This window comes from Nannizzia gypsea, genomic scaffold (genome assembly GCF_000150975.2).
Source record: "Nannizzia gypsea CBS 118893 supercont1.9 genomic scaffold, whole genome shotgun sequence".
NCBI classification, from domain to species: Eukaryota; Fungi; Ascomycota; class Eurotiomycetes; order Onygenales; family Arthrodermataceae; genus Nannizzia; species Nannizzia gypsea.
The window spans coordinates 467,714-493,757 of record NW_003345193.1 but is presented as its reverse complement, the minus strand read 5'-3'; the positions used below and the strand labels follow the sequence as shown (position 1 = coordinate 493,757).

General features: G+C 47.1%; 8 protein-coding genes across 8 annotated transcripts; 6 read left to right on the top strand and 2 right to left on the bottom strand.

Moving 5' to 3' along the window:
* Positions 1 to 817: 817 nt before the first annotated feature.
* On the bottom strand, positions 818 to 2,695 carry MGYG_08421 (long-chain specific acyl-CoA dehydrogenase; the record flags this gene model as incomplete). The annotated part of the gene is made up of 4 exons (XM_003169468.1): positions 818 to 1,311; positions 1,376 to 2,117; positions 2,179 to 2,453; positions 2,581 to 2,695. 4 exons carry the CDS (start codon positions 2,693 to 2,695, stop codon positions 818 to 820), a joined length of 1,626 nt encoding a protein of 541 aa, XP_003169516.1.
* A 920-nt stretch (positions 2,696 to 3,615) lies between these two features.
* On the bottom strand, positions 3,616 to 7,372 carry MGYG_08420 (26S proteasome regulatory subunit rpn2; the record flags this gene model as incomplete). The annotated part of the gene is made up of 5 exons (XM_003169467.1): positions 3,616 to 3,957; positions 4,030 to 6,315; positions 6,380 to 6,912; positions 6,988 to 7,157; positions 7,233 to 7,372. The coding sequence occupies 5 exons, from the start codon at positions 7,370 to 7,372 to the stop codon at positions 3,616 to 3,618; spliced, it is 3,471 nt and encodes a 1,156-aa protein (XP_003169515.1).
* A 2,610-nt stretch (positions 7,373 to 9,982) lies between these two features.
* MGYG_08419 (Atg28p) lies at positions 9,983 to 11,425 on the top strand (the record flags this gene model as incomplete). Its single annotated transcript, XM_003169466.1, has 1 exon — positions 9,983 to 11,425. The coding sequence occupies one exon, from the start codon at positions 9,983 to 9,985 to the stop codon at positions 11,423 to 11,425; it is 1,443 nt and encodes a 480-aa protein (XP_003169514.1).
* Positions 11,426 to 11,949: 524 nt separating this feature from the next.
* MGYG_08418 (hypothetical protein) lies at positions 11,950 to 12,616 on the top strand (the record flags this gene model as incomplete). The annotated part of the gene is made up of 2 exons (XM_003169465.1): positions 11,950 to 12,247; positions 12,312 to 12,616. 2 exons carry the CDS (start codon positions 11,950 to 11,952, stop codon positions 12,614 to 12,616), a joined length of 603 nt encoding a protein of 200 aa, XP_003169513.1.
* A 1,273-nt stretch (positions 12,617 to 13,889) lies between these two features.
* On the top strand, positions 13,890 to 14,975 carry MGYG_08417 (hypothetical protein; the record flags this gene model as incomplete). The annotated part of the gene is made up of 2 exons (XM_003169464.1): positions 13,890 to 14,137; positions 14,201 to 14,975. The coding sequence occupies 2 exons, from the start codon at positions 13,890 to 13,892 to the stop codon at positions 14,973 to 14,975; spliced, it is 1,023 nt and encodes a 340-aa protein (XP_003169512.1).
* Positions 14,976 to 18,423: 3,448 nt separating this feature from the next.
* Positions 18,424 to 20,267, top strand: MGYG_08416 (FAD binding domain-containing protein; the record flags this gene model as incomplete). The annotated part of the gene is made up of 6 exons (XM_003169463.1): positions 18,424 to 18,504; positions 18,567 to 18,651; positions 18,720 to 19,551; positions 19,637 to 19,854; positions 19,923 to 20,046; positions 20,114 to 20,267. 6 exons carry the CDS (start codon positions 18,424 to 18,426, stop codon positions 20,265 to 20,267), a joined length of 1,494 nt encoding a protein of 497 aa, XP_003169511.1.
* An 870-nt stretch (positions 20,268 to 21,137) lies between these two features.
* Positions 21,138 to 21,539, top strand: MGYG_08415 (hypothetical protein; the record flags this gene model as incomplete). The annotated part of the gene is made up of 2 exons (XM_003169462.1): positions 21,138 to 21,310; positions 21,419 to 21,539. The coding sequence occupies 2 exons, from the start codon at positions 21,138 to 21,140 to the stop codon at positions 21,537 to 21,539; spliced, it is 294 nt and encodes a 97-aa protein (XP_003169510.1).
* Positions 21,540 to 24,514: 2,975 nt separating this feature from the next.
* On the top strand, positions 24,515 to 25,381 carry MGYG_08414 (hypothetical protein; the record flags this gene model as incomplete). The annotated part of the gene is made up of 1 exon (XM_003169461.1): positions 24,515 to 25,381. One exon carries the CDS (start codon positions 24,515 to 24,517, stop codon positions 25,379 to 25,381), a length of 867 nt encoding a protein of 288 aa, XP_003169509.1.
* Positions 25,382 to 26,044: the final 663 nt, after the last annotated feature.

The window sequence follows — 26,044 nt, the reverse complement described above, 5'->3', positions numbered from 1 at the left end:
ATATTTATTATGTATTAGTCGCCGTAGTTGAGCTTTCGTTCGGATATTCAGCAACAAAGCTAGAGCCTCGGGTGACGGGAAATGTCTCCTTGGGAGGATGGCCCTATTCGTCCTGTTAAGGAGTACGGGCCCCTCGCCGCACTGTTTCAAGAAACTGCCTGTAGAGAGAGAGTGCTGGAAGCGGGTTTGCTCGGGGCGTTATGCTCGGGGTGTCGAGATCTTGGTGAGGGAGCTATCGCAGGAACGGTCGAAAAGAGCTCACTTTCGGCCAGCGGGTGATCTCAGGGAGTTGGAATAAGAGGGAAGGAAGGACTTTATTGAACAGCAGAGCCGAACAGTGGATATATCTTGTCAAGACGTTTTCTTTGCGCAGAGTCGAAGCTCTTCGTCTTCGTCTTCGTCTTCAGCTTCGTCTTTCTTCGCCTTCAAAGCTTGAAGTTGGAAAATGCGCAAAGGGATGGTCACGTGATGATTTTTTTTTTAAGGTTGCCCAGGCGTGTTGTCCAGCCTTATTTTTTTATTTTTTATTTTTTTTTTTTTCCGAGTTGAGAGTACTCCGTACTTCGACATGAAGGAGAAAGAAAGAGGTCGATTGATACAGCTTTTACAGGGCCAAAATAATAGATTGATGCGAATCAGTTCGATTCTAGGTAGTGTGAAGTATATAAGGTACAGGTGACCCGCGCAAGGAATACACCGGAGTCAAGAATTGAAAGATTTGAAATGGAACAAGATCACCAGGGGATATATGAACAAGAGGAAATTCATAGAGGTATATTCAACGGGAAGGGAGGTAGGAAACATATCAAGGGAGTCATTATAGCTTCATGCCAAAGATCTCATGCACCTTCAAAGACTGTCTCATACTTAGATCAAGCATGATCTCCTCGCTGCCTCCGGGGATAGCATAGGCCCTGACATCACGGTAGAGCCTTTCAATCTTACCGCCCTGTCCACCACGGGAGTAGCTGAGGCCTCCGAAGATCTGACTGGCTTCGCGAGCACAGAACTCGAACGTGGTGGTAGACTGGGCTTTGAGACTGGCAATCGCTCCTCCTAGGCGAAGGGCGGCGGCGTCTTCGTCCATGTTTTGGCATTGGAATACGAGGTTCTCAAGCCAGTTGAAACTGGCTTCGATCTGGCGAGCCATGTGCGCGAGTTTCATGCGGATGACGGGATGGTCGATGAGGCGTTTGCCAAAAGTGCGGCGCTTGTGGGCATATTTGACGGACTCCTCGTAGCAGACTCGGGAGAAGCGGAGGCACTGGATGATGATACCCATACGCTCATGGTTGAAGTTGGTCATAATGACTAATATTTAAAAGTTAGCATCGAAAGCTTTTTTATCCTGGGGTTAAGGGGAGTGAGTGCGCACCTTTGAAGCCCTTGTTCTCCTTTCCAATCAGGTTGCCAACAGGGACCTTCACATCTTCAAAGGTAACGTAGGTGGTGCCACTGCTCCAAACACCCTGGCAGTCCATCTTGCGTGTGCTAACACCTCCGGCGGAGCGCTCGATTAGGAGAACACTGACACCACCCATTCCGGGGCCTCCAGTTCGCACAGCAGTGGTGAAGTAATCACTCATGATACCGTTGGTGATCCACTTCTTCTCACCATTGACGATATAATGCTTCCCATCCGGTGTGAGTTTGGCTTCACAAGACAAGTTGGAGACGTCACTTCCAGCATCAGGCTCGGTTATAGCTAGACAGATACGCTTGTCACCAGCCAGAATACCTGGCACAATACGATCCACGAGCTCCTTGGATCCGTATTTGACGAGGGGTGGGCAGCCAATGCCGAATCCACCGATGAGGTTCCAGACAATGCCTCCGCTGCCTGCGCGGGAGATCTCATCGGTGACAATCAGCTCGTGGAAGAGATCCCACTTATCGGGGGAAACGCTCTTCACTTGGTTCTTGACTAGGTCTTTGTTGTACGATAGACCCAGCAGACCAGCAAGATAACCCCTCTCGCCCATTTGTTTGTAGATACTCTCAGGCACTGCCTTGGCCTCGTCCCACTCGTGGCAGTAAGGCTCGATCTCGGTCTCTACCCACTGTCGTACCTCGTCACGTAGAGCAGCGTGTGATTCGTTATAGAAGGGGGAGTAGTACTAGACACGCATTAGCCATCAGTAGCTCTTGTGCATATGCTCGGCCTATGAATAAACTCACTCCATGGTACCATGATGGATCTGAGAAAGGGATGAGCTCTCCATAGGGATCCAAGGCCTCTGCGGCTGGGGCAGACGAGGACTGCGCCTGTGACTTTGAGGCCTCCTTCTTTGGAGTTGGGGCAGGAGCTGCGGCTGCTGGTGCAGGTGCAGGATCGGCTTTCTTCGAGTCGAGGGAGCCGATCTTCAGCTTTGGCTGGTACTTCTTCAACACGCCTGCGTTGTGGTATTTCCAGAACTGCTTCGAGGCATCTTTGCCACCCATACGCTGCAAGACTATGGCCGAACCGTAAGTATATCGCGTCTCGGAACAAATCAACGAATAAACGTACTTTTTTTACCGCCTATATTTGATGTTAGCCTTGCGCCCCGGACACTCATCTATACGCTGTTTGTAACTAACCAGGATGTTCATCGAGGAACTTGGACACATCATAGACATCTCCGTCGATGGTGATCCAGACACTGTCCCCTTTGCTATGCGACGCAACATCCTCCTTTGAATATATGCCGGACATGATGGTAACCTAGAATGGAAAAATATTCCCTATGAAACGAAAAGATAAGATGGTCAAGAAAAAAACGGAGGCAACACCGGATATTATATTTAAATATATATATACGCAAAGATGGAGCCGCCGAATCAGAGGCAACGTATAACTAACAGAGATGGAGCAGGTGAGAAGAGAAGCAAGTCCGGGGAACCCGGGGCCCCTAAAAAGCAGTTCACAGGCAGAAAAGCTGGATGATAATGATGTTTGACGGTAACTGCTTAAGCCTAGGTACAATCACAAGCTATCTCCTCATGTAAACAGCAAAATACCACGGGGGATGAGGTGTGAAGACGACGTTCCTTTTTATCGTCACATGCAAAAGATTGAGCTCTATGACGTTGTGGCCACTTGATGCCCCCTTTTGAGATACTTCGTACATATGTATACGTGACTGTCTTATCCTCTCTGTAGTGAAAGATGTGCGCAAACAACAAATCGATAGAACTCTGTATAGAAAGGGACACAGAAGCTTGATTTCACCTTTATCGACTTCTCCGTCCCTCTTCTTTCTCTTCATCTTCAGCTTCGGCTTCATCCTCGTCTTTTCGACTTTTAACTTCTTCGGCATTTTTTTCGGCCTTTCTACTTTGTGAAGCTAGTGACTAAGCACAGTCACGGGGACAGTTGCCTCGGTTCAGGTTGGCATGGCTTTCCTTTTTTTCTTTTTTGATTTCTATCAAAAAGGGGTGGATAGTAAGAGCAGGAAGAGCAGCGAGGAAGTCCGTTGTACAACAGTTAGATTAAGATCATAGGATATAGGCTAGAGTACAGGGCATGGTTGTGTCTAGAGATACAACCCGGTGTATGCTATGCACAAGGAGCAGAAGAAGAAAGTTGAGGAACTATAGAAAAGGGTGACAGGGCGGCAGAGCGAGACTTCGGCTTCAAATTTCTTCATCCTCCCCTTCGGATTCATATGTAAAGTCGTCCGGCACCGGGGCTTCTTCAACCCCTTCTTCGTCCTCGTCAACGGCGGTAAGGACACCTGCAGCGGCTGCGGCGCCTGTACTAGCGCCTGGACGGGAAGGAGTGGTTGGGGCAGCACCGGAGGCGGCCTGAGCAGCGCCCTGGAGGGCAGCGTTAAGACGACTCTGGATAGTGCTGGGCTGGTTACCACCGGCTGCAGTCGTGGCGGCAGGCTTCGTCTCCTTGCTGGCACTTAATTCAATAATATCGCGTGGCTCGGAGGGCTTCTTGTCGAGAAGAATGATAACTCCGCCAGTAGCCTACAAAGTCATAGCGTTAGTAACTTGTTTGTAACCTCTCTTCCTAGAAAAAAAAAGCACGGGTGTAATTACCTTCTTGACTGGCTCGTATCTCTGGTCAGGGAACGATATATATTTCACTTGAGCGGGAAGGACTCGCGACAGGTTGGATATCTCATAGCCAACCTTCTCCTTCTCTGGCTTCCGCTTTGGTTCGACAGTAGCTGTCTCCTTCTCACTACCGGCCTTCTCTTCTTCGGCCTTGGAGGCTTCATCAACGTCCATTTTCTCGGGAAGCTGCTGGGCTGCAGACTTTGGAGTACTTGGCGTTTGCTCAATATCGATGCTTCCACTTCGTTGTTTCTCTCTCTTTTGAGCTCGTCGTTTCGCCTGTGCGGTAGTAGACAGCACTGCAGTCTTAATCTTCTCCGGGGCCTCGTCGGTCTTTACCTGCTGTTCTGCGGGATAGTCAAACAGGCTTGGGCGAGTATTGCTGTGGAATTTGAAATCCGGAACCTCCAGTTTCTGATCAACGCCGATAACAGCGGTGGGTGTAAAGCTGAGAGACAAGAAATGGGTCAATGGGAACCAGTACCAGTATTGTGTAAAAACGGCCATTCCCACGATTCCAGGCATGTTGAGGTTTCCGGACTGGGTCTGTAAGCTGATAGTGCAGTTCCGGCCACCAGCGTCAATAATTCCAAGAGCGAGAGCACATCCAAACTTGGCCATGGCGTCCTCATGGCGGTCTGCAATTACTTTTTGCATTGCCGTACGAATAGTGCCGACCTTAGGATTCATCGCCTCGTTCTGTTGTACAAGCACCATAGAGAGAGCAATCAATGCACCCTGGCGGACGAAATCAGTTGGGTCCTTCAACATAGGCTCCAGAAGATCAATAGCCTCATCTAAGCCGGTTCCAGCGCATGAGATACCGAGAGCCATAGCCGCACCATATCTGACATGGGGGTTATAGGACTCAGAGAGAAGCTCAACCATCCGTGGAACACTCTGGTGCTTGCGGAACAGAATGAATCCTAAGCTCATGACGGCAGCACGGCGGACGTCATCGCTAACATCACTAACAGCAACGTGCAGGAGCTTGCGGACAGCCTTATTACTTCCAGTTCCGCAATAAGCCAGTGCGATTGCCATGATTCCACCATATCGAAGCGTAGGGTCAGGGTCACCCAGAAGCCCATTTATCAGTTCATCTGCAGCTTCTTGGCGGCCGTACATGATTAATGCCATGCCCATAGCGAGACCACGGATAATTTTCTCGTGTTGAGTTAGGTGAGCATATTGGATCATGTCTTCGAGTGCTTTCATGTTTCCAGTTCCCAGCATAACAAGACCCATAGCAAGACCAACTGCCTCACCGTTCAGAGCCAAATCAGCATTGAGAACCTTATTCAAATCTGAATAGATCCCTTCATCTCCAGTTCCCATGGCTGCAACACCTAGTCCAAGGGCACCTCCATGCTGCACCACTTCTTCAGTAGCCTTGTTAAAGTGTTCACGGATATGGTCCACGGCCCATCCTTCATGGTTGGCGTAAATTAAACCAAATGCATACAGAGATCCGCCCTGGCTATAAACTGACCCGGAATTACCCACACCTGCCATAGACTCCTTAGGAAGGTATGGTGCAAGGAGCTTCTGCCCCTGGGTAAGGTTACCTCGATGAATGACACCGAGAGCAGCAGTAGCAGTGAACTTTGACCAATTGACCGCCTTTCCTAACCAATCTAGGTTGTCGCGGAAAAACTTGTCATGGGTCGTTCCAGCATGCATAAAAGCGTTGGCGCATGTCACTGCAGTGTGGAATATTGAGTTTCGGGCCTCCAGGCTGTCCTTGATCTTATCCAAGATGGCAATATCTGCTTTGTTGTTTCGGTATAGGAACTCAAGATTGAGCTGGATCGAGTTAGCACCATCCAGTATACTTCGAATGGACTTTAACGAAGCCCGTCCTTCGTCAGTGAATTTCCTTCTTGCTGGAGGAGCTTCATCTTCATCCTCGTCATCATCGTCGTCGTCATCATCGTCTTCGTCATCATCGCTCAACAGTTTATCGGTTTCCTTAGATTCCTTCGGTTCCTGCTCCATCTTTTTGGCAGAATCCGTCTCTTTAAATTCGGTGATAGCAACCGAAAGTTCTTGGCGCACCTTTTTCAAGAACTCCTGGGTGCTATTGTCGTAAAGGTCAAAGGATATCTGGTAAGCTACAGCCAAAGATCTAGCATCGCCCTTCTCAACCAGTTTTTGCAAGATATCTGATGCCATTGAGTGTTCGTTCAAGTAGACAACACATTTTGCAATAGAGAAGTAGTCGGGTGAAGGGATCTCGTTTAGGAGCTCAAGGATAAGTTTGAGAATCTAAATCCGAGGTTAGTATATCAGATGTTTGACTCGCTTGTTATAGGTATTTCGGCCTACAAACCTCATTTCTAAATCCTCGCTCCTGGACTACGTTCATGCAAATGCCCAGAACGTAATCCATCAGCTCCTCCCCTCGTTTTGAAGGTTCGACACCCTGTTCTTTGGCATCATGAGCGGCTCGTAAAATGGCTACTCGGATGATGTCAAGATTCTTAGCCTCAACAGCGATACCGATGACTTGACGGTATCTTTGTTGCTCGAAGCACCGGTCAAAGAGCCGCTTGATGACATTTTGTAACTGCCTTTGAATTCCGCGCTGAAGTACCAAGGGCACTTCGTCCCTACCACTGCCACGATCTTCACCGACTGGATAACTGGTTTCTGCAGACGATTCAGGGCGCGATAGGAGAGACTTTGAAGGTAATGCGGACTGCGAGAAAGGCGTGATAGGGGAACTCAGGCCAGCGGATGTACTTGAAACGCCTCCCTCATTTCGGGGGAAGGAGGTGTTTAACTGGGGGGCACCGCCTCGTCCTGCATTTTGGGAGGCCTTGAGCATCGAACAGGTCGAAATAAATGTATCCACGCATTTTGCTGGGAGTTCTCTTATTAGCGTTCCATCCTCCAAGGTACGAAGGGGCCTTGAAACGTGTGGCTACTTCGACATACAGATGATGGTCTCTTCAAACTCGCCGCCATTCTCGATATCAAATCGGTTGCCGGCTCCTAACGCAAAAACCATACTCTCGCTATATTCTTGTAGATGGTAGTATACCTTGGCAGCAACAAGAGAGGCAAGCTCGCGTTCGGGGAAAGATTCATCTTCGCTTAGGGCTTCTCTATTAGATTTCGAAAAACTGGATTAGCAACCAAGGTTCAATGTCAAGGCCGTTAAATAAAAGCTGAAGACGTACATCTGTCCAACAGATCCGGCAATCTCAGTCCATAGCAGATCAACCTGAGCGTCAAGGGCCTTCAGAGCGAACACCTTAAGCTCGGTATCCGGCTCAGAGAGGAACCCTACCAGTCCTGCAGCTGAAGCTAGCCCAACCATGGTGAAATATCGACTTGAGATGTGCGCTTCGTGCCAAAAATGAGTTTTGCCCTGCTAGTTGAAGCTCCGTTACGGGGTACGCGGCTCTGGCGCCTTCAGGCTGAAGTGAGCTTTTGGTGGGCACGGGAACAACGGAGATAGTTGAATAAAGCTAACAGAGGTAAAGGACGGTAGGAGTAAGGCAGATTCTAGCAATACAGACGAGAAAGAAGAGGGGAAGAGGAGAAAAGGATCGTGGTGATGTCTTGATGTCTGGTGTGTTTCGGTGCTGTTTGTTGTCAAAAGAGCACAAGAGAAGGTCGTCGATGTACCACGTGACTATGCTTATATCAGCGTACGGCCCAAACGGAAAAACATCGCGATGCTTTTGACTTTTTCCTTCAACAACCAAGATATCCTCCCCCTCCAGAGTGCTAGGCACTCCGTACTTGAGGCTTGGATCAATGTTTGGTCAAGAAGCTCTCATTTGCCTTGGAACCAGCCAACAAGCTCCTTGCTTCACGGATAAAGATACCAGTCTCTACGCATCATAACTACTTTTGCTACCCAGACGTTACTTCAAATTCAGCCTTTTTACCTCAGACTATTGTAAAGGGACAGCCCAAGGAAAGGAAGAAGAAGAGAAAGAATGAAATGAACAATTGGGAAATACAATTCCGTAGCCGTTGCTTACCAGCCTTACCACTCTAGGCCTCTTGCCGGCTAGGCTTTTCCCTCTTGTTCCATCTTCTCTTCGTGGTCAAGGAAATCCGGATAAGCCTCGCTTACATACCGCCCGTGGACCGTACGTCCTTTTATTTTTTTAGTAGCAGATGGAATTTTTTTCAATAAAGAACAACCCAACCTTAATGGTGTTGGATTATTTAATACCTCGCTCTACCTTCCCCAAGCGTTTGTCAACGCAGGGAGGGGTAACACCGTCAGGATTCTTCCGCCGGCCCTTCCGATGACAGGGGCTTCAGAGATGCGTCATGTCTACGACGTCACAGTCCAATAAAGAGCCTACCGCATCAGGCATGTTCCTTAAAAGCGACGCAAGATGAATATACCATCTAGAGGAGCCCCGAGAGCTGGTGTAGATCCCGCCATAATCAGGCCTCTGACGTTTTCTCCTTTGGTATCGTGGTATGGGTGGCTGTATGATAAACGAAGATGACATCAAACGCTAATATCTTTGCAGATTATATATGTCATGGTCAATGAAATAGTCTTTCGCGTCAGTGACTACCAACTACGCCGGGCTTGTGGCGCCATGTTCTCCGCAGACACATATCGTATTTCGCGGATGAAGACGGTCTCAATGGGCTTCTTCTACACATTGGAGAGGATAACCCGTTTTATGAGCGTTTGGTGCCTCTTGCCAGCAGTTTCACCTCCGGGGATTTGAAGCAGCCCTTCCACAGTTGGGATTACGTGGAGCCAGGCCTCAAGAATTTGGTGGGCAAAATGACAAATCTAGATCCAACGAGGCGGATTACTGCAAAAGAGGCACTTCAGCATTGTTGGTTTAACCAGTCTTCTTGATTTCCAGGCACATGGTTGATATGAATAACTAAACAAGCACTCTGATGTTGCCACCCCCTCTGTTTTGCGCAGATTAACAATGCCTTCAAGGCTTTTTGATTTGAGTGAGAAAAGAAGTCGACGTTGTTTATTTAAAGGCTGGAAACACAATCAAGCATCATCGCGGTTAGTGGCTGGAGGGTTAAGCTCTGCTATAGTCAAATGTAGTTGAAATGACATGCGAAAGTATGCTTAGGCATTTAAGCGTTAGCTGTTAAATAGAGCCGTATCTTGATATGTTTGTACTAACTTAAGCAAGCCCTACATTAGGCGTGTAATAATTTTCATAGAGAGTGCTCTAGCTAGTATCCCAATTATTGTCCTTAAGTATCTTAACGATAATTCCCTTAATATACCAATTAAGTAGCTTCAGTGAAAAGGAGGTCAAATATGCCTCGCTATACGTAGCGCGTTAGCTGGCAGCTGCCGCTAATAACTAGCTATTATAACTATTGGTTCCCACCTGGCCAAACTCATATCACGTGCGCGCTTAGTTAACCTGTTAGAGTTAAACCTTGCGGCTGGCTAAGCGCCGACTCTGTTACAGCGACCGAATATAAAAAATAACCGAACTGGACAGCTGGGCAGCTAGGCGTCTGGACACGGCTTGGACATATCTAGTGCTTTGTAACTAGCGATTACCACACCGGCCTTCGTCATTTGCCCTGTCAAACACATTGTCACTTATCCAGTTGACCGGTAGCCAATCATAACTACTTAGTAGTTACTTGAACTCTGTACGAGGCACCTGCACATTGCACGCGATACACCTAGTTAACTTGCAGTATTGAAACTGCAGTCCCCATCTCTATATTGCTTTACTCACATGCTAATATTCACAGCGTTTCTTTCCTAGGCCGACTATTTTATCTCGGCTTGTCGCCTCTGTTCGCGTCTTGCAAGGAAATATCGCTCCTTTCCCTTGGCCCCTGGGTTCCATGTTTCCTGCCATCTTGGCCTTGTTAGCAACAGGATTAGGCAAAACACCTTTTTGACGATAGAACAATCCCCGAAAAAAACTCACTCAGAAGCATTCTTAGAGTCAAAATGTCGCTCTGGCCGACTGCTAATTCTAAGGTCCTACGGCCAATACCATTTTCCGTTTCCCACAATCCGTCAGAACCCTTGATTCACATAGAGAGGCAATCGCGGCAGTTGCAGAGCGAATTACAAGAGCTCCTCGACTCTCAAAGCCGTATCTTAACCGTCAGAGAACCTCTTGTTTCCCCTCCGAATACCTCCTCCACGAGAAGCTCGACTCCTACCACCTCCCATACTGTGGGTCTCAAGCAATCTATGCCCATTCCCGTACGCCAGCCTCGAAAGAAAGCACCCACTCTCCGAAATGTTCGCCAAGGGATTCTCCGCTCTATCCATCACCTGTTATGTTTAAAGGAAGAGGAGCGAGATATCGTTAACTCTGAGATATATGCGAGGAAGGATGCGTTAGATAGAGTCAAAACTTTCATGGACAAGCGGGCTGGCTTAGAGAAATATATTTCTCGGATACGGGCTGGTAACCAACAGAAGCATGTGGGTATGCTTTCAAATGAACTTCGTGGTCTAGAGGAGGAAATAAAAGAGGTCGAGTCTCGGCTTGCAGAGCTGAAGGCACGCCGTCGGCATATGATGGACGAAATAACACAGCTTCAGAACTCTGTGGATGCTAAGCTATCATCCTACGAAGGTGCCCTTTCCCTTGTCAAGAAAGACTCTGAGCAGTTTTTAAAGATGCCGCCTATCCCTCCCCTTTATAGCAATCTAGTTCCGACGCCATTCTTTTCATTGAATCCTGGCCGACGAACTCTAGAGATGGCAGAAGAGCACTGGTCGCAGGAGCTATCGTCTCTCGAAAAGCGCAGTTTAACGACCGATCATGAGATTGAAGCGCTAGAAGAGGGTGGGCGGATATGGAATGAAACCGTTACTCTAGTAACGGAGACTGAGGCTACCCTACGAAATACCCTTAATCAGCTACGAAGAGAAGGTGGCACCTTTGAACCAGCCGAAAAGACCTTAGCCGAAAGAACAGAGCCTTCTGAAATACAGAAAGCATTGACTGCCGCTCTCCAAAAGCTTGATAAATACCTACAGTTGGCGGAGGAAAAGAAATGGTCGCTACTAATCTGTAGCATTGGTGCTGAACGTGAGGCATTCAAGGAGGCTAGGATCAGAATTTCCAACATGTTCGGACACCCTCAACAGGCTCTAGAAGATGAACGTGAAGGTACAATGGTAGGGGAGGTTCCCGATGACTTACTCACGTCTCCTACACTCTCAGGGAAGGGCTCCCTTTCACCAGACGTACACCAACCGCCTGAGCCTGAACCTGGATTGGAACCGGAACTAGGACCAGCGCAGAAAGAAGAGCCGGAACAACCAGTAGATACTACAGATGGAGTCAGCGCTTGTCCAGCAACACCGCCAGCATCATGCGGCAAGAGTGATGATGATGATGAACCAGACCCTACGTGGCTGCTCTCTCCATAATACTCCGATGGTACCATGTATCCAGCGGATAGGTGCCAATCAATCTATATCCTATTCCTATTATTCTGACCATTACCCAATTGAGTTTACTATCTATTGGCTATCTAAATATGATCTAATGAGCTATCACACATACAATTGCTATTATGAAGCTCAAATCTAATGAATGTAGAGTTAGTCAAAGATCGGACTCGGTTCGTCACGTGCGTGGATCAAGGCCTTTATAACCGACCACTAGTTAGGTACTTTGTTGTAATATTCCACTTTAGCTACAACTCGCACACATTACCCAAGGTATCCTTGGGGCATTAGGCCTTTTTATCCCTTGAGGTCCAACAGTACTCCTTGTCCTTATTGTCACCAAATCATGCACAGTCTTAGCCTCCGAGCATCACCATCCGACCTGGCCCAGTCCTGCCGCACGTTCTGGTCGCCTTGTTTCTTTTTTCTTGCCCCTATCATTATGGGTTTACTTGTTTCTTTTCTTATCACTTCATATTCATCTTTAGCCTCCTCGGGACAAGATGGAACCCAAAATCGATTTTCCAATTACACCTAGTCCTGTGTCCATTGACTCATTCAGTGAGCTCACAGAAGCATCTCTTGATAGAGTAGAGGAGCTTGGTCGAAAATCCGAAGAACGGCTTAAGGACTATGTGCCTCTCGATGGAGGTGACAACGTTGTCCGTCTGCTGCAAACATTCATTAATTATCTTCCAAAGGAGGGTTCGGTTATCCTGATGGATGACATTCGGACACTTCAGGAGGACGACAAGCTGCGCCAGCTAGGTGGCCACCTAACCGATGCCATTTTAAAGCCAAGTAAGCGATATTGATATATATTCCGCTATAGAAATTACAAGCAGCGTTGCTCATGCATATTTAGTTGTGTCGTCGGGTGGAAAGACCCCTGCCATAGCCCAGTCCCCATGCGTGGAGACCAGGGATGAGGTTGACTCTTTAATGGTTGCCCTCTACGCGTCGCCCGCCAGTGTACAATCAAAAGTGAAAATTGACTGTCTCAAGAGAGATGGGTTCAGGCGCCAAGTGACTGGATACTGGGATCTACTATCCGCCCAAAAGAACCTCTACCGCCCAGAGACCGATGATCCTTGCTTTGCAAAAACCGGCGAGAAAACATTCTGCCGTTTGCTTTGGGACACTTCGACGATGATAAGAGCTCCGAAGTAAGGCTTTCCCCATATTATCTATTAACTAGTAATTACTTCGGATATACATTATCTAACGTATATATAGGTAGAAAACAAGGCCATCGTATGGCAGTGCCTTTATCGATACTTTCCAGGCCTCTGTGATATCATTTCTGCTCAATCTATTGACATCCCCGAAAATACCATAACGTTATATTACCCCATTCGCCACCTGTTTGGCAGTTTTTGCATTGCATTCAAAGAAACTGTTAGTCACCTTTATCATTCACTCTACGAATCACCTAATGACTGATGATCAATATAGGCTGAACCAAATGTCTACATGATTGTCCAGTACAAAGAAAAATGGCATAATGTTGATTTTGATCTTCTACCTTCTAACGCCCGAGTAACTTTTCGCTGCTTTAACAGTTCGACTCCGATGCCTAGTTTATTCCTCCTTTCTGTCCATGCACGAATCGGAAGGATTTTATATGTGAGTGGGCTTAAAGATCAACTTGAGAAGATGATGTTTCCTTCATTATTGCCTCAGATTGGTCCCAGTGGATCTACTGACGTTGGAGCAATTGTGGCGGATAAGTTACTTCTACTAACGAGAAGTTAAGTCGCTTTCTGTTGGACCACAAGGAACAACAAAGCCTTGTGTGCGAGTCTAGCAAGTGGAATATCCCAACACACACTCCTAGACGTGGCGCTCTGCGTAGCGGTATACCAGCTTCATGGCTCTCTTGGCTGCTCTAGCCAATTTTTAGAGATAAGAAAGAAATGGTGGGGCAGCGGACGTCCCAGGGCCCGAACTCGCGGCATGCTGGCGCGTCTAAGAGCACATACCCTATTGGAATACTCACCACAGCTCTTCATGAAATAATGATAATAGGGAATCAGAATCTGCACATAGTCGAGGATCAGAGTTTCAATGGAGTGGGCGATGCAATTATACATCAATATTGCCGACTATCCTTGCCGACCAGGTGATTCTTCTGGTCGGTCAAATTGAGGGAGGATAGTGGTTTGTTGACCGGCTGTTATGTTAAGATAGCGAGTAATATATTTACCTCTTAGCAATTAATAACTTGTGTAACTAACTACCTAAGTTATATTCACGTGCTTCCTTGGCAGGGAAATTCGAATCCTCTTATTATAAAACGCCTTAGTCCTTGAAATATCGACATTCTCGATGTTGATATCATCCACGCCCCTTAGCTATCCAGCCAACAGGTTTATATTATAAGATTAATATTTATATTTAGTTACACTTTATAAATACCGAGATACTCATTTTTTTAATCAGGATGGTCTTACCGAAACCTACACACCAATTCAAGATACCATCACTATACGACGGTGGTCTACTTCAATGTAGGATATATCACGGAGATTGTTGGCGGGACTTGGACATGAAGCCCACATGCAGAATAAAGGGGGCGATGATAGCACATCCGTATGCCCCACTTGGAGGCTGCTATGATGATCCTGTTGTAGCAGTTGTCGGCAGTGAGTTTTTGCGAGCAGGATATATTGTGGGGACATTCAATCTTAGGTATGCTTCTACTACACTTCATGTGACTATTTACTGTATGGGAATACTCATTACCCTATCTAGGGGTGCTGGTGATTCACAAGGGCGAACAAGCTGGACGGCAAAGCCTGAGTTTGGCGATTTTATTTCGTTTTATTTCTTCCTAGCACACTATATCCTGGGCTTGGATGCAAATTTGAGCCAAACTTCCACTGTGCCTGAGAATGATGTGGCTTCTATAGATGGCAGGCACGGCCCTTCTATCATAGTATCGGGGTACTCTTATGGCTCTATGTTAGCACGATATTCTCCGCCATCAAGAAGTATCCTATCAGCCTTCCAGAGACCAAAAGAGAATGATCCAGCTTTCAGGATATTACAGCAAGCACGGAGCTTGTCCTTGAAGTGGAACATAGGGGCCGGCATGCATAATACTTACAGTACATCCGACCAATCAACTTCTGTCATAAGCAACACCAAAATCACGGGGATTAACATCTCATACCTCCTCATTTCCCCCATTTTGCCTCCAGCCTCCACCTTTACAGCTATGTCCCTTCTTACGCCAGCATCTAAATTGACAATAACGATAAATGGAGATTGTCTCCCTACTTCGGATCTTCAGGATAAGGTCCTGGGGCACAGGACTTTAGTGATATTTGGAGAAAAAGATGGCTTTACATCGTCTAAGAAGCTATTGGCCTGGTGTGAAGATCTGAAGAAGGTGGAAGGCTCTCAGCTTGATAGTATTATGGTGAAAGGAGCTGGCCACTTTTGGCACGAAGATAAGGTTGAATCCCAGATGAGAAGGGCGATTCAAGAGTGGATCGCGATGGGTGATATCTATCGGAATGTATAACTACTCCGTTATAGTACTGAGTAGCTTGTACAAGGTATGGGGAAGCTATACCCATTCGGTCAGTAGGCTTAACCGATGGGTATTGCTAACATGTTTCTCCATGCTATAACCAGGCTATATTCTAAGATTTCTTGGTATGTAGCACGGATCAAACTTCGCCGCATACCATGATATCCTTAACTCTACTCTGTAGATTAGCATAGTCTTTACTGCCCTTCCTCCTGTTACCACCATTCAAGTAGTAAAACCTAGGTAACCATTATAATGTACTTGTATTGCCTTGCTAGCTATTCGCTTCAGTCCTAGAATAAATATCGAGGAATTATCTTAACAGGGAACGGCTGAACAGAGCATTTGCACAGATACGTAGAAATCAAATGCTGAAATGTTACCATTTTGGAAACCTATAGGGAACTAATCGTCGGTTCTTAGGTATGACCTCCATCAACTCGAAGGCTACGGAGTAATTACTTAATCACCTATCCTTCTCCCGCAACTATATATTTGAGCTTAGAGTAAGGTAAGGTTGAGTCTTTAATATCAAGGTAAATGAATGGGATAGAGTGACAGATATAAGAAAGAGCAAGAGGGAAAAGAGGAAGATGCTCCGTAGAGAGCAAAAAGTGTCTCTACTTCGTAATCGCCCCATATTTTAACCTTAGTTGACTCAGCCGAGGCGCTTATGCGGGGCCGAATACGAGCATTTATTGTAACAAAGCTGGTTGGACAAAACAGTTTGACTAACCAAGTAGCAGTTAAAATTAGCCAATTAACACCTTTAATATTAACCAACCAGCATATTTACATTAAATTATGATGACTAACAAACTTCTTTAGTTAGCGCGCTATGAAGGACGTGAAATCGGTTTTAATTTAAACCTCAACATCCTTAACTCCGACTTTCAGCTATTTTCAAGACTAATGACTCCACCGAGGTCTTTCTGGAGAACTCAGTTGTGCAGCCTTGTTTTTTACCAGTCATGCCACAGCCTCGTGTCCGGAGCGGCTTTGGCCACCGCAACAATATTATAGCAGATAGCTGTCACCCTAGACTAATCTACCATCTTCCTCTCTCCCGAGAGAAAGGAGTGCTCTTCGCATAGTATTGCAACCCGTATCCTGTTCGTGCTTATGACTTTTAGACGTTGCATACCCCAAGGATCTTGTCAACAAGCTCTCTACCTATTGGATACCTCACCTATTGCATGAGCAATCCTATACTAGATGTCATGGGAATTGCATGCTTGACGGGTTTATTCCTTAAGGGATACTAACATTTTTTTAAGCTCAGTTGCTAATGACTCGATAAGCGGCAAGTATATACCATGATATCAGCATTCCTATATCTAAATCGCCTTCTCTGCCTTTCCAACCAATGAGAGGGCATCCTCTAAGACCTCAGGCTCCCCGAATGATAGCGCTTGTAGGAAGAGAAGAAGAGTCGATGATAATGATGATGGCACTTGTCCAGCAGCATTTCACAGGAAACTATCTAGAGTGCAAGGCTTCAGTCTAAGGATGCATTCGATATCGCAAGTGTGCAGTTGTCTTATGCCATTAGCCTGCGGATTCTAATAAATATAACATGATATCGGTGTTATATACGGGACAAGAACTGCCCTATTACAAAAGCTGTTCCTAAGCAAACCAATTTACTCCGATCTCGTTTGCCTTTTACCCAGAACGGCGAAGTTCCTATTTTGATTCACCATAAGCCTCTTCTAGGCACCAGAAAAGTGGATAAGCGACTCCAGGTTATCCATAACAGCTGTACCGAGACGATTGATAACTTGATTCCTCTTGCCCTCGGTGGTCGCGAAAACTGAGCCCAGCAGCTATTTTCTTTCGAGCCAATCCGTTTATTAAGTGAAGAAAAATATTACTTCTAAGATTTTATTGGCTTCGCTTTACTTCTCAATCGCAGAGGTTATATCGGACGACTCAGGTTTTTGCAAGAACCATAGACTATCCCACGGTCTTACTTACTGTGGACGGGGTTTCGGCAAAGTATGCCATGTCACCAAAAATTCAACTATACAGTTGCGAGAAGGATACTCGTATTGCATCAAGTGACGTTGTCTCTCTGCAGACGGATCACCCAGAAATCTCCCACTTCGGACATTGAACAGTCTTGCCTGCAATGACTTTTTCATAAAATAACATATATCTCAGCTGTCACAGGAGGACCTGGTGAAGACGAGGACGGCCTAGGTCACTTTCGAAGTTGATGGGTTCATTCGGATAACATGTTAGTATTCCTCTCTACCCCAGCACCGACGCCTCTATTGTCTTAAATCTCCTTCTACGTGGCCAACGGCTCCCTCGGAATGTTCAATAGTGTAGCTAATGGCCAAGAAGGGCAAAAAGATGAAACGAAGCTAACTAAGGGGTATCAAAATCAGAAAAATACAAGATCGTACTCCGTGAACATGGAAAAGGAAAAGAGAGATATGGAAGAAGACGTTTCTACACCAGTTATCCGTGCCTAGACCAGGTATAAAACCAACTTTGCTTATATTTGCCAAGATGAATACCTAACAGTTTCAGATGTTTGCGTGCCATCCCGGCCAGATAAATCTGGAGTCATAACATACCGCTACCCTAAAGGCAGTGCTGTCTTGGGACTCTGACCTTCATACAAATCACGAGCGATGACATTTGAGTCTGCGGCGCCGAGAGCTATAGGGCGTGTGGGAGCTCGAGTAAAGTCAGCAATACGGATCCATTCTTGAATATCGGACTTAATCGCTGAGGGTCTGGCCTCTGGCCCTATATGCTTGTCCGTGTCGTGACATCAACCTTTTTGCCTGCATCTGGAAGCTGTCTTCATCCGCCCACTTGGACCCGAGCTGTAGCCCCAGTTGCCGAGCAGTCAGCCTGAGCTTGCCGAGAAATTAAAATATGGAGAAGCTGGTGACAGAACGAGGCAGTCGGCCGTATTTTCAGCCATCTGATGCGCTTTGAGCAAATTGATAATACGATACCCTATGAGAATTGATGCGCTATTCACCCTTCCACCAGCTTCACAGCCTTCTTCACCAAGGTTGCCAGCCGGAAAACCACCTGTTATCAAATTGATCCTTGATGTATCCGAACAATTCCGCCAATCGGATAACTTTTGTCTTTTTAGTGTCAGCACTAAAAGATAACTCAGCAGCTTAGATGTACTTGGTAATGTGTGTACATCTTGGAGCGTTCGTCAGGGACTCCCTGAGGGATGCGAAGCAAGCCCCAGTCAGGCCAATACGTGGAAACGCGTATGTGTTTGAAATAATTTCTTTATCCAGGAGGTCTTCCTATGCCGTTTGAGTACATTTCGCCATCTATATAAGGGTTCATTTGCCATGTTTTCCTGCAATAGAAATCATCATCTACTTATTTACTCCGGCATCTATATATAAACAAAAGCTATAGAGCACAACACTCTTTACCAGTCCATTTGAAAGAGATGCGCCCATCTGCACTTTTTGTCAGTACTGTTTACGGCAGCCTTGCTGCCGTGACTGCAGCCCTCCCAACCCCTGAATGTGTGAGTGCAGGTTACCCTCGTTTTTGATCAAATGAACCGAAGCACTGCTAATAGTTGAGCAGTGCTCTATCCTAGCAAAACAACTGCCGAAGAATGTTTTTACCAGCAATTCCAAGACATGGGATACCCACAACAAGGATTTCTGGTGTCAGTGTTTTCACACCAAGGCACACTTTCTACATATACAATTAAACGGCCCTAACTCAAATATGTAGCATTGACTTCGATTCTCGGCCCAAGCTGTATTTTCCTCCCTGAGACAAGCGATCACGTCTCCAGGGCAATTCCCCTTCTCACAGAGAATGACTGCAAATTCTCTATCAAAGGTGCCGGGCACAGTGCCATCCCAGGCGCTGCTAACATCCATGATGGGGTTATGATGGCCATGGCTTGGATGAACTCCACCGATGTCCATGATGACTACATCCGCGTTGGAGCCGGTACACATCTCGGTGAAGTGTACAAGGCCCTTGACCCTCATAACAAAGCAGCTGTCGTCGGCAGGTTTTCAGAGGTTGGGCTAGGAATGGTTGTTGCCGCTGGCATCTCATTCTTCTCCAACAGTGAAGGCCTTGCTATAGATAATGTTGTCAACTTCGAGGTTGTCGTAGCCAGCGGTGAGATCGTCAATGCAAACGCCACAAGCAACCCCGATCTGTTCTGGGCCCTGAAAGGGGGCAATAACAACTTTGGTGTCGTTACTCAGTATAGCCTGGCTACGATTGATACTGCAGGGATGCTCCATGGCGGCGTGATCACCTACCCTGAATCTTCCTTTGACGAGGTGGCGGATGTTATATATGATTACCACACCCATCAAGCGGTGGATGATGTCCGTACGCATTCACTTCCCCAGTATGCCTATGATGGCGCCACCAACGAGACTACAGCCGGCATTCTGGTTGCATATAACGATGCTGTGGATGAACTTCCAGAGATTATGCAGCCATGGCTCAAGATTAACTATACGACAAACACCCTCGGCAAGAAAACATACAGCGAGCTAGCAGAAGAACTTAACGGGCGATTTGCTGGGGATGGCTTTGTGTACGTTCTCACAATCTCGACAAAATGCTGATTAAAGCTTTCTGTCCATGCAAAGACACTTGCTGATTTTAATGTTCATCTATAGTCAGGAACAACGAGTGTTTACAGTATATGCCGATGCCCAATTTTACAAAGATGTCTGGTTCAAATTCCGTGAGTGGTTCCAGAACTATCGCGATATCCCTGGATTTCAAGGATCCCACGGAAATATGCCAATTACCCCCCGACAGGTCGAAGAAGGTGTTAAAAAGGGCGGAAATGCACTTGGTTTACAAGAAGGCTCTCAGGATAAAACTCTTGGAAGTGGGTTATCTTTCCCTTTCTGCAATAATGATTATAGAGTGCAATGGAAAGCTGACGGCAGACTTTAGTCATCTACTTCGGCGTGACATTCAAAGACCCCAGGGATGCCGATAAGGTCTTGCCAGCTCATAAAGAGTTTGTCGAATCTATGAAAAAGTTTGCTGAAGACCGTGGAGTGCTTCACCCTTTCATGTAAGCCCCTTTACTCTCTCAATAGCAATTCAGGCTTAAAACGGCGGTCTAACTTAGAATCGCACAGTATGCTCACATTCTCCGGGTACGATCAGCCTGCCATTGCAAGCTATGGAGAGAAGAATGTAGCTAAGCTGCATGAAGTTGCTGCCATGTATGACCCCAAGGCAGTCTTCCAGCGTCTTGTCCCGGGTGGTCAAAAGCTGCCGGCTCGCGAGTAACGGTCATCTGTGTGATCAGCATGATAGCCAGAAATCTTTTGATGTAACCTACGAAGAAGACAAGCAGCAAGGCTACTATCAGGCTCTGGGAGTATGCAGTTGTGTATCATATTGTTTTATCCTGTTGATATAGGATGTTGCTTCCAGGCAGCCAACGGCATAGCTGTGACGTAAGAATAAAGCCATATACATCCAATCTATATATCTTTACTCTACACATTTCACGTAGTTACTTGACCCAAGTGCTGTGAGCCTTTAGGTAGGCATCTATACGGCCTCCTGGCCAGTTTCCATCCAGTCTCCTTGAAAACAGGATGGACTGTTAGCTACATCTACAGCGAAATAATGTACTATGAATAGTTAACTCCTCACTAAATAGTACTTCACCAAAGTATTAAAGCCACTCTTATAAATTTAAAGTAAATACAGCCCCCTTTTTTTTCTTATTCGGCCCTCAACTAAGTAACTAGTTGACTACATCCCATCGACCTCCTGCTTGCTATAGTACAAACGTGGGTAGCCAACCATCCAAGTTCACTACATAGCCCCTTTTCATAACGCGTTACTACTTGGCTATCCCGTTAGACCTGGGGAGATGGCACAGCAAGACACCACCAAGCTGTCTTTCAAAGACGTTGCCAGATACCTCGCCGAGTTACTTACGGATGGAAAAGACCCCTCCAACTTCCAATTCCGTTATCCTCCGCGTCACTGCCCCAAGAACTTGTCAACTAACGACTCGCTGACGGCTTCACCGACTCGAGAGCCGATCTTCTGCGCGTACAGGGACCTCTGGACCCGGCAGTCTGGACAATAGGAGAACCGGCTGACCACTTGCAGCGGCTTGCTATTGTCGCTACCAGGGCGTCCATGTCTGCTATCATTACTCAGGAGGAGACAAGTCTGCTGGTGGCTGGCATTGGATCCTCTCCGGGCCGGAAGGGGGTCAGCCCGCCAGTCGTGAATCAAACAGGCCAGACCAGTTGCTACCCTCTATCAATCAATCAATCAACCTCAACTGAAGATTTCAACACATCTACTCCGTACACAGGGCCTACGTCCTCGCGTAAGGCCTAGGGACGTGGCTAACTACCTATATGTGATGTCAGAGGCCATGATTGAGGCCGTGCTTCTCCGTCTAATAATGGCAGCTTGGCTATTGACGGAGCATTGGCAAAGGCTCCCGGCCGTTATGCATCGAAATGGATTAGTTATACGTCCATCCATATAGCCATATCAGACCAACCACCCGGTCCTATCATCAAGGGCTGACTGATTATGCTGTTAAGGGATGTTATGTTATCCCGTCTAAGGCCCTCTAGCTAACAAGATAATCGCAGCCATCCAACATTTCAGATAGCCTCGACAGCATCGACAGAATAGTTATAGTTGCTTTAGCAGTGCCATCAATCGACCAGTTGTGTCGTGGAAGCAGTTAAAAAAAAAAGAGACAGATGCGGAAGTTGGGTGGCGTCCTTTCTTTTTCCATCCCCAGAACCGAGTGCTCCAAGATCCTGTACCTGATAACTAACTAGTCAAAGGCATGGAGGCAAGGCGCCAGTGAATGTCGAGCATGAGTTGCGCGTTGTGATATTCTTGTCTCCAATAAAGGAGTACAGTCAACTTCGCCACAAAAGACGGTCTCACTGCATGGCGCATCTATTGTCAAAAGCACGGTTATCTCCATATAAACTGACCTTCCAGGCCACCTCTGCTGGCCAAAAGAAAAAAAGAAAAAGAAGAAGAAGAAGAAGACTGATTCACATCGTTAACTACCGGGAAGCGGCTGCTGGAACGAACGGCAGCTCAAGCATTAATGAGCTCAACCTTAGTTAACGCCTGAAACCCTGGCCAAACGGCATCTTGAGAAAAGTCAACTGAACAACCTAGAGATGCCAAACCAAGAAGAAGCGGCTCCAGGGAGGAGACAGTCCGCAGGCTTCCCTGTCGCTTGAGCCAGTGACTCAAAGTCCCTCTCCCGCCCGCGATTTTCGGATGATCAAGGCAAAAGAAAAGAAACAAAAATGCAGAAGGAAAAAGCATCGTCGATGTCATGGGCTCGGCGGAAGCTTCGCTGGTTGATTCCAGCTCTCAAATATTGACAGGGGCCTTAAAGACAGTCCAATCATCATGCTTTCATATTTGTTGGATTCCCATCACACGAGAGGCCTGCCTGCTGCCCTCCCCTTCCCCGGCTCCCTTCTTCCTCCATGGACGAAGGAGAGATGGATGCATGTGAAGCCTGGAATCGATTTCGGTTCCTCTTCTTTCCCCCCACGCCTGACGAGGGTCCCAGAGCGAGAAGTATATGCGAAATATTAAAATAGAGGCCTGGTCGTGCTATTTTACCGCAATGCCCCGTACGGATACCAGCAGTGCTGGCTCTATGACAAACGCCGGCTGACAACAGGTTCAGGAAAAATACGGGAAGCTCCAAGAAATGTTACGATGCAGGGAACCCTCCGAATGGTGCTTCGGGGGTCGTTTCTTTTCTTTTTTGCCTTTCTTTGCTTCCGCTTCTTTCGTGACCTCTTCTCACAGGCTGATCTGCATGGTCTTTTTTGGGGGCCAGAGGGAATTGAAACACAGCACCGACAGAAGGGAAATGGCAAAAACTGAAGGCCGAAACTGAGATGAACTGCTGGTGCTGATTGGCCTTGCTGTCTAGCCGCCAGCCAGGGCTCCGCAATCTAAGCCAGGCCGACTCTCCTTTGCTACCCTTGGAGTGTGTGTCGGGCTACCACATCACGATTGACGTCAAAGGACCCTTTTTGGTTGTTCAATCAACCCTCGGGTTCTGAGAGTACTTGTCTATCGACCTGGCGAGAACAGCTGATATATGTTCTTTTCTCAAGGGACCTACCTACGCCACCAACCAGATGGCTGAGCCTCCTTGAAGGCCTTGTTCTGGCAGTCGGAGACGAAGACGAAGAAACGGCCTTGTCTGGGGCAGACCTGTCCTCTGTATTCCAGCCCCGTCCCTCTGCATGACGCCTTCAAGCAGATCCTGGCCCCGAAACCAGCTGTGCATAAACACTTATCATGGAGTCTTGAAATGCCCTAGCCCCATGCAGGCTATGAGGGCTCGCGGAGGTGGGAAAGCCTTTCACCTCTGATCAAGTGTTTCCCTTTCTTGGCCGTCAAGTCTCAATATCATGGGCGGCTCGCCCGTTCAGGCCAACGACAAAGCCAGCAGGGTGCTAACTATACGCTACGTATGTATGTATGTATGCGTGTATGTACTCCATACACCCGCATTTATAGCCCTGCGGATGTGGGATAATGTACAAACATACGTAGTTCTTGAATTACTTCTTGTGGAGCATGCTTTTTGGACCCTGCTTCTTCTCCCTGGCTTCCTTGAAATCTTGCCTGTTTCCCTACCAAGCGCGAGGCTCATAGGACAGAGCATAGCGTTATGACTGGGAAATATATACTCCATTAGTGACATACATACCAAAGCACCCCCTCCCCGTCAACCTGGAGGGAGCCGCGCCTAAGATAACATCAGGAGGCTTATCTCCCTTCTTTTCTTTCTGCTGTCCGTTTGTTACTCCTTTTCTTTTTTCTCTCTCCTAAGTATTTTCTGTTCTGTCTTTTTTACTTACATCCGTGCGAACAAATACCGTCATATGTCGTGAAACAACAATTCCCGTCGCCGAAGGACCAGCAGCATTTCCTCAATAGGCCTGCTTGCTTTGATGCTATACTGCTTGTGGTTTATTTCCTACCCCGTCAGACAGCTTCGGGCCGTTCCCCTGCACCCTTCGGCGGCGCAGGAAGTACTAGTACTGACTTGTTAACTACCACGTCTCCCTCCACCTGGCTCCAGTTCCAGCTTGTTCAATATTACCCAGTCCCTTACGTGTTACCTGTGTACATTTCTCTCCCACCTCAAGGTTCCCAGTCCCCGGTGCTTGGTTGGTCTCTACGCCTCTTTCTCAGACCCCGGTGTTGGAGCATTCTTTTTTATAAGCTTTTGTCGGCTGACGGTAGCCTGGAGATCTTCCCGTTCGTTCATATACGTCCTGCTAGCCCCAGTTACCATTTTCACCGTTCACCTATACCTCTCGACTCACTGTCCGGACAAATGTTGCGATTCACTTCTCATTGAATGATATAATGCGCTCTTGCTGAGCACTGATTAGCTGGTTTTCTATGACCATCTCTCTATTCTCTCCACACTTACAAACTAAGATTTATACCACTCTCGTTGAGGAGATAAGTCGTCTGCCAGCCATATAATAATGTCTTGGGTTCGGTGTTGCCTAGACAGGCCGATATTGAAGCGGCGATCACAGAAAACATCGGGGCCACTCGATGAACGATTTGGAGATCCCTCCATCAGTGGGCCTATGGAAGGTGGATGGAATCAGATATCACCATCACCAGACGCTAAGGAAAGGGGCTTTCAATCAGCAAATGGCACATCCGAGCAAACGGCTCGAAACACTGGGGGTGACCTTGTACGGACCCGTTCAAAGCCTTGGAGATGCTCCCCGCGTGGTTTCGGGTCTCGAACAAATACTGAGCTGATGGACTCCAGCAAATCACCGAAGGAAGATACGTCAACGGCGAAGGATAAAGCCGACTTTGTCTACAAACCTGCTAGTGGCGATTTTTTGAAGACCATGGCTGAACTAGGGAAGCCGAAGAATGGGCGTTATTCCTCTGAAATGGCCCCTTCTGTCGTCAATAACCGACATACCTCATTGCAAAGCAACAGCTCTCTTGAACCAACACTGCCCGGAGAGATCCCACGGCACCCTTTTCACCAGGACTTCTCCACACGCAGCCAGTCTCCCGCTAATCGAACCTATTCCAACAAATCCTCCAGCCCAACAGAGCACTACTTCGACCAGCGAGCTTCAGCTACAAATCATAGCGCATCAGCGCGAAATTCATCTGCAAGGGATGAGGACTGCAGCAGCTATACGACGCCGATGGATGTGGAGAAATCGCCGAGATCCATAATATCAGACACGGTTCCTGTACCAACATACTTGCCTTCCAACCCTGCTCCATCTGAACAAAACCGAAGGAAACGGAAAACCAAACCCAAGCGAGTGGTGACTTCTGAGATGGTGCCGTCTACAAACGACCTTTTTGGCTGAAGAATCAGTTCTCTGGCGGGAAATATGTCAAACCCACATTTCCTTATTCCACGACTCATGAGAATCTCTACGATAATACCATTTCTTAAAACTTCTTAACGACAACCCGCCTGTTACTACTTTTTTTCCTATCCATTTTCACTCACTCAACGGCGCCAAAATTGACGCAATATGATATCCTACACTGCAAAATTCTCTACTTTTATTTTACTCTCTTCACAACTGGGATTCTTTATTATTGACGGTTAGTTAGGTGCTTCGGAATTGGCCTTGCTTTCTTTTTTGGGTGGGAAACACCTTTCATTTTGCCCAGTCCTTTTACGGTTTCTTATCTATCGAATATATCAAAGCAAGCTACATATATTAAGTCTTGACACTGAACATTCCTACATATCCTATGAAGCACTATTAGCGCAACTTAATCTCATCGGCCAAACGCCTGTGATAGAACCCTAAGATTAGCTCAAGCTCAGGAAAAGCTCACCGTTAACCTCCCAAGTACGCACGCCCAGATTCTCCGCCTGTTAAGCATGGGGTAAGCGGTAGCGGAGCTGGGCAGTCGTACGGAACATCACCGTGACTCGGGTGACTCTCAGGTAGTCGTGCAAGACATGCATACTCGAGATAGGACAGGCAGGCTGCTCTGTACCCTCGGTTGGGAGA